General features: G+C 40.4%; 1 protein-coding gene across 3 annotated transcripts in view; it reads right to left on the reverse strand.

Annotated features, from left to right (window-relative positions):
• Positions 1-14381, reverse strand: part of IL6ST (interleukin 6 cytokine family signal transducer) — a 60706-nt gene that overhangs the window by 18139 nt on the left and 28186 nt on the right. For 2 of the 3 annotated variants that reach the window (XM_073343963.1, XM_073343962.1), the window contains exons 5-9: positions 14022-14182; positions 13124-13275; positions 6056-6215; positions 3959-4041; positions 2478-2697 (exon numbers count right to left, since the gene is read on the reverse strand). In XM_073343963.1, the coding sequence (XP_073200064.1) occupies positions 2478-2697; positions 3959-4041; positions 6056-6215; positions 13124-13275; positions 14022-14182 (776 nt within the window). Of the gene's footprint in view, positions 1-2477; positions 2698-3958; positions 4042-6055; positions 6216-13123; positions 13276-14021; positions 14183-14381 lie in introns of those variants that run through there. The other variant, XM_073343964.1, reaches the window with a different exon arrangement.

Below are 14381 nucleotides of genomic sequence, written 5' to 3' on the forward strand. Positions count from 1 at the left end.
ATATTTGAAAAGAGGAGGGTGGTAAATTGTTTTCCTTATCCAATGAGGCCAGAACAAGCAGTAATGGGCTTAAATTGCAGCAAGGGAGATTTAGATTAAACATTAAGAAAAACTGCCTATCTATAAGGGTAGTTAAGCACTGGAACAAATTCCCTACTGAGGTTGTGGAATCTCTGTCATTGGAGGTTTTAAAGAACAGGTTAGACAAATAGCTGCCTGAGATGATCGAGATCAGAGGTTCTCAAACAATGGGGCAGGCCTCCAAAGGCAGGTGTGGGAATGTGTCAAGGTGTGTGTGGCTTTTTTTTTTTTTTTTTTTTTCAAAAGAGCTCTGGCCATTAGGCCCGAGTGGCTGGGGCTCCTGCAGAAGGGCTGTGCACACCTGGAGCCCTGCTGGGCTCTCCTTCTCCCTCCCACATTCCCTCAAAGGAGGCAACCCAGGCTCAGGAGGGCTCTCCTTCCTTCTCCTGCCCAATCCCTCAAGCTGGAGGTGGCGGGGCTCTGGCTGTCAGCCCCAGGGCAGCAGCAGCAGCATAGAAGTAAAGGTGACAACGGGGTGCTAAATCTGCTGTGAAAAGTGATATCACTTTTCACACTCCCACCCTTACTTCTGGGCTGCTGCTGGTGCGGCGCTGCCTTCTGAGCTGGGCGCCTGGTCAGCAGCCACTGCTCTGCATTCTGCCTTCAGAGCTGGGTGGCAGGACAAGTACTTGTGGGAGGGGGAGGTTAAACAACTACAGACACAAAGAAAGAACCAATCAAGTAAATTTGAGAACCACTCATCTAGATAATACTTAGTCCTGCATCAGTGCAGGGGACTGGACTAGATGACCTATCAAGGTCCCTTCCAGTCCTACATTTCTACGATTCTATGGACGTATGAGAGAAGACATTGAGAAATCAATGTTTTTCTGAACATTCATTAGAGACCAAAATTAATCTGCAATTTCTTGGTAGGATAAGAACACAATTTAGCATTCTGCACTTCCCCATATTCACAAGCACTTTTCAAATATCAACTAGTAAGTAACCCCATGTTATAAGGTAGTTGAGAAGAGGGAATATTACAAATAATGCAGAGACAGCAGTGTCTTTTTCCTAAAAAGCTAGGATCACAAGGTTGGGAAAATTATTTTTCTTCCTTATGTCCCTCCTCCACTAAGAACCCGAGCTAATATTCGTGTGACTTTCAGAGGAAGATAATCAGATCCTTTTCCCTAATGCTGTACAACAGCAGCAGAAGAATAGAAAACGCAGATGTTTTGCTCCAACCATTACCTTTCAGTTTGCTCAAACCATTACCTTTAATTTAAAGAAGTGGTTTTCAAACAGTGGTCTAGAGACTGCACCTTACCTTACTGATGGTGTGGAGAGAACTGGCAGGTAACATGATGCTGGCTCCACATTTCTAGCTGCTTGTACAGGTGACATCCAGGCTCTTCTATAGAAAGAAGAGTCTGGAGATCTCAATGGTTGGAAAAAGGAGGAACCAGCCATGCTACCTTTATTAGGGGGCATTCCGATACATTAAGAGGAGAGGGAACAGGTACTGGCGTGACCAGTAAATGGAAGGAAATAAGGGAAGCACAGAGAGATTAGATTACAAAATGCCTGGGTAGCATACACAGAGAAAAGGTGATCAGGTAGCACAGAATGATGTGGAAAGGCGATCAGAGAAAGAGTAACAGCATGGATGGGAGTGGAGGATGAAATGGAAGGGTTAAACCAGGGGTAGGCAACCTGCGGCATGCGAGCTGATTTTCAGTGGCATTCACACTGCTTGGGTCCTGGCCACCGGTCCGGGGGGCTAAGCATTTTAACTTAAATTTAAATGAAGTTTCTTAAACATTTTAAAAACCTTATTTACTTTACGTTCAACAATAGTTTAGTTATATATTATAGACTTATAGAGACCTTCTAAAAACATTAAAATGTATTACTCGCACATGAAACCCTAAATTAGAGTGAATAAATGAAGACTCAGCACACTACTTCTGAAAGGTTGCTGACCCTTGGGTTAAACTTTTCCACTAAAAACAAAAAGCTTATCACATTACATATGGCTAAAAATACACAAATAATTTAATATTATGACAGTTAGCACAGGGGATGTTATGCAGGAAGTAGTCTGCACAATCACTATGGGGAAGGGAGACTGATTTGTGGTCAATCAAGATGTGGCCATGCTGTGAAAGAGACAGAGGATCCCCAGTTGGAAGAGACCTATAACAAGGAGTGTTCACATTTATTCTCACAGTTTATAAATATAGTGGTAGTTTAAATACAAAGAAATAATACTGGAAGACCCTCAGTTTTCTATTGCAATTATGAGACTTAAGTTAACTCATTAAAAATAATATCTCAAGAGAGTTACTTTTTTTTTTTTTTTTTTTTTTGAGAATTCTTATTTGGCAGACTTTCCTGATTGTATAATTACAAATACATTTGATTTCTTAAAAATCAAGAAAGAAACTAACCTTTTGAGTTACTTGCTGGAATAAGCAAAACTGATGGGGGAGATCCACCAATCCTGTTATGAGCAGTTACTGTCACATCATATGTTCCATTTGTTAAATTTAAAGTCAGGTTTGTGCTATTAACACTGTATTTTTCAGGTGGACGTGACAGAGATGGTCTTGCTCTGACAGTCACTTCATATCTCAAGATTATTCCATTGGCTTCAGAACGATCCAATTCCTGTTAAAAAGTGGTTTAGTTTTATTTCATGTTTTATTGATGTTGACCTCTATCACCCGTGCCTTTCAAAAATAAAGATTAATTTCTTTACTTAGTCTTAAAAAGTTTGATTTCTTCTGCTGTGTGCATGTGATATTTCTACTCAATTATGAAAAAAGTGTGACAACAGAAACCAAGAGTCCAATCCCATAAAGCACTCTCTCACCAAAAATCCTTACACATGTGAAAAAGGCTTGCATGATTGGGCCTCAGGCTTTAATTGGAATGCAAAATGACATTAAATAGGTTTTCATTAAATGTACTATATATGAGCTAGGTATTATTATTAGTCAGAAAGAAGGAAAAAAGACACTTCTGTCTCTACATTATTTGTAATATTCCCTCTTCTCAGCATCTGAGCACCCTCCCACTTCTCCTTCATCACCACATATGTTCTCTAAATAGAGATAAGGAATCAGCAAATTTCAGTTCTAAATCCTCTTGTTGAGACTAGTGAACACACCCCCTTTGCAGATGTTAGGTAGTTGTGACATAGAGAAGATAATGGAGTAACCGAAGAGCTTTTCCCACCTTCTTTTTCCAGACAGAGCTAGCAACAGATGAGTGTTAAAAAGAAGAACTCTGGGTCTACCTTGTCCCCAGGTTTCTCAAATTTGGACTGATTAGTCCAAATAAGAAAGATAATCTCTTGCAGATGAGAGTATTGTAGGTGACACCATGGTCTTTAGTTTATGTACCAGTTACATTCAGAAGGTCAAATAACACCTCTCACAGTTGTTTCAGGCTATGACATGGGTAACACTGGGAAGGTGATACTTTTCTTTTTTAATGAAAGCTTGTATTTTACAGAAACTGACTCCAGTAAGCAGGCAAATTATGGTCTGTGGGCGGGGAGTCAGAATATGCCTGAACTAAAAAGAATACTCTGTTCACTGGTTATACCTAATATTTACATCATTTAACTTAGTTCCAATACAGTAAGACAGATGATAGCTATTTTTTCTATCCACACTCCAATGCACATGTAAATATTAATGGAAAAACTATTTTTGTTACACAACGTAAGTGTAGAGAACGCAATAGAGCATCATAAAACATGGACTATTTTGATTACATATTTAAGTTTTGTTAGAGATGAAGAAACTGTTTCACTTCCACACACACACAAAAAATAAATCTGATTTTAAAGCGTGCCTATAAACTTTTTCTATTGTGCCTTAAAGACTTGTGCAATCAGGTAATCATTTGTACTACTACTTACCTTCCATATCAGATGCACAGTCCAGGAGTTTGGAGAATGAGATATGTCAATCTTCCTCCACAGAGGTGGTCCCTTAGATGGTTCTGATATGAAAAAAAAAAAATTTAAGAGGGATACAGATTATTTTTTCATTGGTTTTAAATCATAATACTTTAGCATATCATTAGTCTCCTGCATCTCTTTAAAAAAAGTGTATCCAAGCTAGATGATGCTGTGTTTTAGAATTTCCTTGGGAACCCTTCCATACAGATACAAAAAAAATACTTTAAAAATAAAAGATTGTATATAGTGTTGTTATAGGCATGTTGGTCCCAGGATATGAGACACACACAAGGTGGGTGACCTGAAGAAGAGTTCTGTGTAAACTTGAAAGCTTGTCTCTCTCACCCACAGAACATAACAACGGCCATACTGGGTCAGACCAATGGTCCATGTAGCTCAGTATTTTCTGACAGTGGCCAATGCCAGGTGTTTCAGAGGGAATGAACAGAACAGATAATCATCAAATGATTCCCCTCGTCACCCATTCCCAAGTTCTGGCAAACAGAAGTTGGTTTAATAGAAGATATTAGTTCACTCATCTTACCCCTCCCCCCAAAAGAAAAAAAGAGATTGTTAACTGGAATAATACCATGAGCTTTCTTAGAGTAGAGCCAGTATCCTCCTGGTGTATAAGACAGGAGAATGCGCTCAATCTTTTAAAAGACCTTCCACACAGGGGTTACTATCGCTACAGAAATATGACTATTATCTTTGTTTACTATTTCTCCTGGCAGTTGTATTCCTTGGAATCTGAAATCTCACCTACGAATGTTTTAAAATAAAAATCAAAGTGATTAATAAAAAGACCCACAGACCAGTCATGATTTACAACTTTTGGCAGCTTTGCTGCATTTTATGGTTTTATCCAAGGTTCCAAGAACATCAAGGTAGAGGCTCAACAACGGCCACTTTCCGCCTCTCTTGTGGAGTGGAACGAAAACCAAGAGGAAACAATTTGTGGGTGGCAGGAGGAGATTTTTCCTCTTCTGTGCCTTACATTATGTTGTAAGTGAACATTTGGGCAACTGTTAGTAATTTGGAAAGTTTCTGGAAAAAGTGGAGCACAGACCTTTGATCATTAAAAAATACCACACAAATATTGCCATTCATAGACTTTAAGGTCAGAAGGGACCACCATGATCATTCAACCTTCTTATGGAAGAAGCAGAGATTTGGTTCCATTGGGAACCACCAACACATATTGCATTCATGTCACTGCTAGTATCAGACCAATTAGCACAGAGGAGCGACAAGTGAATGAGGTGAGCAAGAGAGAGTTTTTCAATCCCCACTGTACCATTACAGCAGCGAATGTGGAAAAGGAGCCTATTATTTCCCATCAACTAGCAAGACTGCTGCCAGTATTCCTGGACAATAGTATGTCAAATTATACATATTTGCTTTCTTTTAACCCTTAAAAATCAGGTAAGTGTAACTAGCTTGAAGGTGGAATGCACTTTAAGCATTATAAACTTACATCCACTACACTCCCTCTCAAAGAGAAGATTGCTCATGGATAATTACCCTCTGCTAAAAATTCCACGCAAGTCAAACTGTAACATCTACCAAAACTAAGGTACTTCCAGACTATTAACACAAAAAGGATAGCACCAAAGTGCTGCTTTAACTGCACCTTTATACTGCATTGTATTGCACTGCATTGCATTTAATACTGTATTGTTAAAAAAAAACCAACCTGACCCGGTTCTTAGGGTTTGGCTTTATTAACAAGCAAACGAAGATAGAGTTCAACTCAAGCCTTTTCCCCTGGCTTGGCTCCCACTAGGGTTACCACCTTACGCCTACTACTCAGCCCACATCCTAGATCCCCTCAATAAAGCTATTCCCACCATTCTTGAGAGTCACTGGCCACAAGGGGTAATTAGTCATGTGACCCAAGTCAGCAGAACACACTTAAATCTTTCCCAACAAGATCAACACCTGCTAAAAGGGGTAACATTTCAGGCAACCACAGCCAGACATCTGCATGTATTTTGGAGTATCACAATAGTTAACTCCTTAGAAAAATAAACATTAATATCAAATACTACTTACTAGCTTCAGATGTGACCCCACTCTTTTCTTTACTCCAGTCACTCCAGTAGCCCAACCCATCTTTCTTCATACAACGAAGTGAAAACACATACTTTGTATAAGGCTTAAGGGACTGAACAGTGAATGAAGTTCTGTGTGAAGCTGTATCTTCAGGAGGAACCTGCAAAGGTAAAAAAGAGGTCTTGAAAAATGTTACTAGCCATCCAGCAAGATCAGTTAAACCCTTGTACCACTACAATCCTCTTTTGAGTAGACTTTAACACTAGGAGCCCTGTGCCTTGGATTATTGATTTAGCACAGCACTGAATCAAGCCCTGAAACTTCAGTCAACTCTGCATTCTTTGACTTCTAGGAGCTTCATTTCTCAATCAGAGTGGAATTAATATATTTTTTTTGGTGCAGAATATATACATACAGGGTCATGATGTCCATATGAACAGGTGTATGTATTTTGCACTTCACTTGTATTATAATCCATCTCATGCAGGATTATTTTTATTATTCCAAAATTTCTGAGTAGTGTTTAAGTAATTCACATTTTTCGTTGTAATATTCGAAAAACACCTACTGCAGAAATCCCACCCCTGCCTTCTCATACATGCAGTTCCCCCTCCCACTGGTTAAGATTATTCTGATCCCAGCTTCAGAGGTAGGAATATTTGCTCTGGCCCATTCACAACCTTACTGTACAATATACTGCAAGCCATCCATGTTATGAACCCCTCATTCATCCAGTTTAAGAGCTAGGAATCACCCTGTTCCCAATGATGTAAAGTATTTAGGGTTTAGTCATGCTGATTTAGGATACATTTGACCTTAAATCATGACACCACAGTTTTCCATAAAAGCTATTTTTAGAATTTTACACAGAAATTGGCAAACAAAAAATCTAAACATTTTCTCCCTCTAAAGTCTGCACAATAGACTCATGGTAGTATACAAGTTTTTACAAGCAGAGATATTAAAAAATTACCAGAAAACAAGATTTATGTCATATACATGCAGAGAAAGATCAATGTGAAGAGCTATAAAGGTTTTATTCATGCTTGTTTAAGATGGCTCTTCATAACTCACTCATAAGCTTTGCCACTGTGATTAATGTGGCCATTCTAAAAACTCACACTAATCCAAACTTTACACTACATATTGTGTACGTGTTTTAGTTAAGATTTAGAAATGTTGTAGTAGGTAAAGACCTTTCTATAAAAGTGCCTCAGAATTGTCACACACACATTTTAATATTCATACTGTAGCAGTGGCAAACAAAATTAAACAAATTTGTATTTCATCCTGGAAATACAATCCTCAGAATTATCAGATAACAGGCCCAGAACCTCCAGATAAATAAAAGTCACATCTACCCTATGACTATAATATCCTACTATTATAACTTTCAGTCACATTTGTCATAGCAAATCCCTCACATGGCAACAAAAGTGGCTAACAGTTTATCATGCACAGTATTAACACCCTGAGAGTTCAGAGTAAGACCAGTAGAACACCTGACAGAAGACCTCTCAAAGTGCTCATCAGTGGTTTAGTCTTCTGGCTGAAATTCCTCAGAGGAAAAGAAATTAACCCCTCCACCTGAGTACAATGAAATAAATCACCCTGTGCAGTAACTGTAGTTCTTTGAGATGTGTGTTCCACTTTAGGTGCGCATGACCTCCTGCACCTTTGATTGGAGATTTTTGGTAGCAGTGCCCATTCAGCTTCTGCATGTGCTCTACCCATCTTTGTGCCCTATACTGAGGCTACATAAGGCTGCGCGGGTGAACCATCCTCAGCACTTTCTCTACTGCAAAGCCCCACAGAGGCAGCTCCAGAGAAGAAGGGAGGAGGGTTGGCTGTGGAGCACCCACATGGACATACATCCCAAAGAATTCCAGTTGCTGCAGAAAGCATATAACCTCTCCTTCTTTGAGAAAAGTGTCCCTGTGGATGCTCCACTTTAGGTGACTCCCTAGAAGTAACCCCTTAAGGAGGTGGGAGTTTTGGATCAGTCTATCACTGAAGAAAGAACTGTGTTGCCTGCTGCAGCATCTGATCTTGCAGCATGACCTAAGGCACAATGGTCGGAAAACGTGTGCACTGAGGGCTACGTTGCAGCCTTGTACATTTCAGCAACTGGAATAGGGCTGCAGACTAGATTGATCTAGAAGAGTGCATAATCAAATCTATGAGGAGGTGATGCCTCAATGAAACCATAAACAGGCAATAATGAGAGATCCATTTAGAAATTTCTGAGTGGAGACAGATGCTCCCTTAGACCTCTCTGCAACAGACTAAGTCTATGGATCTTCCTGAATGTCCAAGTAAAAGACTAACGCCCCCTTAACATCTAGTGTATGAAAGAGACTCCTACATAAATTGATGTGGCTAAAGAAAAAAAAAAAAAAAAACCTGGAAAGTGAACAGTTTGGTTAACGTGAAATTCAGAAGAAACCTTAGGCAAAATCTTTGGGTGGGACTGTAATGATACCTTCTCCTTGGAGAAGGCAGGAACCCTCATCCTTCCCAACCCTTCCAGCAGAAGTGATGGCCACCAAAAAGGCTTTGTTCATAGTCAGATGTAGCAGCTAGCACGTAGCAAGTGGCTCAGAGGGCTGTTTCACGAGATGGTTAAGAACCAGGTTGAAATCCCAAAGCAATGTAGGGGCCCTAATCTGTAGAGAAAGATTCATAAGGCTTGTTAGGAATTGCATTGTGGTCAGAGGAGTGAAAAATCGAGAAACCTTCTTCTGGCACATGGAATGCTGTTACTGCTGCTAAATGAACCTTGATGGAACTCATACAAAGGCCTGAAGTTTTCAATTCCAATGGGTAATCCAAGATTGTGGAAAGAGACAACTGGATATGAGAAAGATGGTACTGGTTACACCAAAGATTATATCTTCATCGTTTCTGAAGTATGTCTTGTAGATTCTTTTCTGCTATTTTGTACATTTTGTACTTCCAACGAACAGGCAGCTTTTAGTCCAAAGAGCCACTGATGAACCATGCTTGCTTTTGCAGAATGTTCAGACTGGTGTGAAGCATGTGACCTGCATCCTGATACAGCAGTCAAGGTTTGATCAGGAGCTGCCATGGACAAGAGTCAAGTTTGATGAGGTAAGGAAACCAAACTTGTCTTGGCCATGTTGGCGCAATCAAAATGACCTTGGCTTGGTCTGATATTGATAAAGACCTGTCTGATATTCATAAAGACCTTTAAGAGTAATGGAGTTGGAGGATAAGAAAAAAACCTTTTGTCCATTTAATGAGAAAAGCATATTGAAGAGACTGGGAATTCAGTCACTCTCTGGAAGAGAATTTCCTACACTTTGTGTTGAGAACCATGGCAAAAAGAAGGCTAACCTCTGGAAATCTCTAAGCTATGAATATTTTATTTAGGACTTGAGAGTCCAGCTCCCATTCATAATTTAAGGAGAAATGTCTGCTGAGTGTGTCGTATATCCAGGAGGTAAGAAGCCAAGATGACTATGTACCAGTTTCAAAAGATTTATCAGTTTGGCGCAAAGTGAGGGGCAATATGCTGTACCCTGATGACTGATAATACATGCAATCTACATTGTCTGTCATGATCCTGATGGACTTGTTTTTGAGTAACGGAAGAAAATGAAGGCAAGCATTTCTGACCACTCTTAACTCCAACAGATTTATGTGCAAGTGCTGTTCTTCTTGGGATCATCTTTCCTGGACTGTGAGAGGACATAAATGTACTCTCCATCAAAAGAGGGAAGTGTCTAATGTTAACATGACCATAGAGGGATTCTGTCTGAATGGGATTCCTGCACAAATCTTGGATAGATTATTCCACTAGGTGAGTGACTGTCGGACTTGACTGGCTACAGATACCTGCTTGTTCAGACTGTGTTTGCTGGGTACAGAAACTGTTCTGAGCTACCCCTGGAGACATCAAAGGTGCAATCTGGTGTTTTGTGTAATAAAAAATGCAAGATGCCATGTGTCCCAGGTGTTGCAGATGTGTCCTTGCTGCAACTTGAGGGCTGAGCTGCACTCTTTGGATAAGGGCCTTTAGAGCAAGGAAACTGTTGAGAGGGATCAAATCCCTCCATTATCAAATCTAGAAATGCTCCTATAAAGAGAATGTGTTGTGTGGGGGTTAAGATCTATTTCTACATTTATCTGCAGGCCTAGACTTCAGAACGAAGTTGTTGTTTGAACTGCCGACCACATCTGAAATGACTGACCCTAGAGAAGCCAGTCATTAAGGTAGGGAAAGGCACGTAGTCCTAGATGACAGAGGTAGGCAGCTATGACTGCCATGATTTTTGAGAACACCCTTGGGGAGGATGACAAGACAAAGGGTCTATTGTCAGAATATTTAATTATGAAATAAACCTGCAAACTAAACTAAATCTAAAAGTCAAATATTCTCCAGACAAAAGTACATTTAAAGAGCACCAGTTCATACATGTCTAATGAGACATACTGGAAAATCAAGCACAACGCATACATTACCAGGACCAAAGTCACAAATTAATCCTGTGTACAATGTATGTATCTTTGATGGGTGCTCGAGTGACACATTCCACACTGAAGATGAATAACCAGGTTTACATTCAGAGCACGCAAGTAATTAGCCTGAATCAAATTCCATCAGTCCTTAATGTTTGTGGACAAGAACTTTATAGTAAAAATTGTTATTGTCCTTCTCTGATGTTAAAGTAAAAAAGCAAAGTAAGAACCATTCTATTTTAGATTTTCTTGTTGCAATTGTCACTGGATATCATCCAACAAGATGGAAGCAATTAGCAGAAATGTGTTGTTAGAGACTGTCAAACGAAATTCTCTCTCTCTCTCTCTCTCTCACAAAATTTAAACTCCGCAGAAGTGCTGTGGAACGATTTCTAATGAAGGTAGAAGTTCTGAAAGAAAGCATTTGAAACAATATTGCAAGGTAGACTAGCACTGTGAATACCTGAAAGTGAAAATGACAACAGACTGTTTCATTCACATTATCTGAGGCCATGTCTACACTAGTGATCTTACAGTGGCACAGCTGTAGCGATGCAGCTGCGCTGCTGTAAGATCGCTCATGAGAGCTCTCCTGTCAACATAAAAAAAAACCCGCTGCATAAGCAGCGGTCGCTTTGTCGGCGGGAGAAGGTCTCCCACCGACACAGCACTGACCACACTGGTGCATCTGTCAGTGTGACTTACGTCGTTCGGGGTGCGTTTTTTTTCACACTCCTGAGCAACATAAGTTATATCGACAGAAGTGGTAGTGTAGATATAGCCTAAGGGATTGCACAACCTGAACTCCAGTCAATTTTTAAGAAGTGAGTTAAATAGTTTCAGATGCTAGATCAGTTGCCAAATCTCCCAGCCAGTTTTTATTTTGTTCTTTAAAAATGTTGTTCATTCCCTATTGTTGTGAGAAAAAAAAAACATTTACAATAAAGGAGAAAATATATAAAGGGTTCCTGAAGAGGGACAGGGAAGGACGTTAGAAGGGCAGGAAGAAGGTAAATTGGATAACGTAACCCAAAGTAATGGCCTCCAATATCTATTTGTCCATCAAGCCTCCCATGCTTGATGAAAGAGAGAGAGGAGGTGCCCAAAATGAGGAAGGGGAGTTGTGTCATGCAGCTGTGAAAATCTGGTCATTGGGTGACTTGGATTCTTGCTGTCCAAACAACAAAACTGGTGTTTGAACAATGCTGGAGACTAGGATGAAGTAGTCCAGGCAGTTTCAGGTTTTTTCTTTGAAAATCTTGACCTCTTAGCTGGTTTTTCTGGTGGCGTATGGTAGGTAGATAATTGAGCAGAGCAGAATCTTTGTGCCGACTGAGACCTGCTAAACGTCCTCTTTTTTGTAGGGTGTGTATAACCCTAAAGACTGAAGTGTTGTCACAGAGTCCTTCAAAGGTATGAAGCGAGTAGTCTGTGGAATCTGCAAAAAGCTTCTGCCATCGAAAGGTAAATATTCCACTAGGGATTGTGCCTCTTGTGGAAACCCAGACAACTGAAGCCAGGAAGTTCACCTCATCACTACTGTGGTGGAAACAGACCAGGCTTCAGTGTCTGCTGCATTGATTGAAAACTGCAGTGTTTTTGCCGAGAACCGACCCTCCATTATTATGGCGATGTACTGTTCTCGATGTTCCTTTGGCAAATGGTCAATAAAAGCATTGAACTACTCATAGTTCAGGTAGTCATATTTTGACATCAGCGCTTGGTGAGTAGCTATCCTGAACTGTAATGTTGCTGACAAGTAGCACCTACAACCAAAAAGGTCCAGACGTTTCTGGTCCTTCTTATAAGTGGAGGTTTCTGAATATGTTGCTTGCCCCTTTCATCGATTGCATCCATAACTAGAGAATTTGGTGCTGCGTGAGAGAATAAAAACTCAAAAATACTATGTCCCAGCCAGGGCTTCTATTAACCTGCTTTCATGTAGTGGGGGTAGTAGTGGTAGGCTCCAGCTGTTCTTGGCTGACTCTAGGAAGGCTTTATTAATTGGCAGTACCACCATGCTGAGGCAGAGGTGTGCAATATGTCGAGGAGCTTGCGAGGTGAATCCTGTACTTTTTCCAGGGAAATTTGCAAGGTGCCAGTGACCTGCTTCATTAGTTACTGGAATAGCCTAAAGTCATCAGCCAATGATAGCAGTGGTGGCATTATTGCCTTGTCAGGCGACAATGAAATGTTTGTAAAAGGGGGTCACCTCCTTGTCTATCCTTGCCTCTTGTTCCTCAAATGTCTACTCAGGCTCAGAGCTGAGACACCCTTCCCAAGAGCAGTAAAGCAGCGAACTAAATGAGAGGAAGGGTACCAGCAGTCACAGGTATCAATACATAATGGGATGGAACACCCCCCACACTCCCAAGAAACCGTCATTGAAGAGAAATAAGTTATGTAGTGCAGTAAAGCAGTACTTCTGGAGGTGGCAATACAGTGAGGAAAGTATGGCTTATATAGTACCAAGGAAGGGCATTGAAGCAACAGATGAGCTTCTGTTGCTCATGATGGTGAATGGGGACTCTGGATTAGTGTGGCAGAGTGCACAAGAAATCAATAAAACATTTAAAATAAGGTTACCTCCATCCAGTCTGTGCTGTCACTGATCCTGTATCGAATATTAAATTTCAGCTCCATCTCAACAACTATGATTTGGTTCTCCCATGACAGTTTCAAGACAGTGGGTAGTTCTCCCGAACTGACTGTTAAGTTGCGTGGAGGTAGAGGTTTCACTAGAAGAGAATGAGAAAGTACTGAATTTTCCAAGTGCTGTATTGTTTAATTCATATGTATAGCATGAAGTATGGTATTTAATGCACCTGGCATATTTTATTGGTTTACAAGTTCATTTCTCTTTTATATTCTCTAGACTACTCACTGACAGTACCAGATGCCTGAAGAGTGCACTTTCTTTGGAGGAGATGATGTACTGTAGAAAAGCTGAACAATGAGGTCTGTAATTTTCCACCTTTCAGAAATGAAAGGCCAGATTCTAGTCCTGCTTACAGCTGCATAAACCTGGCTGGAGTAGTACTATCCCTGACTAGGTGACTATACTATAGTGGTTCCTATGGCACCCCTCCAGTCCCGGTGTAGATGTGAGACTACTCTGGTGATAACTGGCTGCCAGAAAGGCTTTTTTGGGGTGAGAATTGGTAGGTCCAATAGGTTGCTACACTTTACATTAGAAATTGGCTGGGTAGCAGGCTGCTTCCCCCCCCCCCCAAGATCTGGAGTGAGGTGGAGAGAGAAAAATCAGCATCACCTTTCATATCAAGACTTCTGCCCAGCACTGCTCAGGATCTAGTCCATAGTATACTACTTTTTGGAGCACAGAACTACTGTTGCCAACAGCTTAAAGTATTTTACAATATAGAAACAGCATCTGCACGCTAGTTCAACAATATTCAGAGAGGTAGCAATTCGTTCTATTGCAATTCTCCAGTATTTCAGGATCTTAATTAAAGCATATAGTTACCAATGTCCACAGGATCAAAATTAATGTGCTCAGATTCAGCCTTCCCAAGGGCATTCTTAGCTTCCACCCAGACCTCCAGGTTGACAAAAAACTGAACATTGGAAATCTCACAAGAGTTATTTACGCCTTTTGGTTTGCAGTCAGGCAAGGTTTCTAGTGGCCTAAATTGAGAGTTAAAGAAAAAGCAAGGGTAAAATAAAGCAGTAATTTGCATTTATATAAAGCACTTTCTATCCAAAGATCTCGAAGTGCTTTAAAAAGGAATGAATCTAGCCCTAGTCATACAGTAAATGTGCAGCAAAGTTGGTACTAGAACCCTGGTCTCTCAAATCCAAGTCCCATGCCTTAACAAGAAGCCCA

The sequence above is a fragment of the Lepidochelys kempii genome, chromosome 5 (genome assembly GCF_965140265.1).
Source record: "Lepidochelys kempii isolate rLepKem1 chromosome 5, rLepKem1.hap2, whole genome shotgun sequence".
NCBI classification, from domain to species: domain Eukaryota; kingdom Metazoa; phylum Chordata; order Testudines; family Cheloniidae; genus Lepidochelys; species Lepidochelys kempii.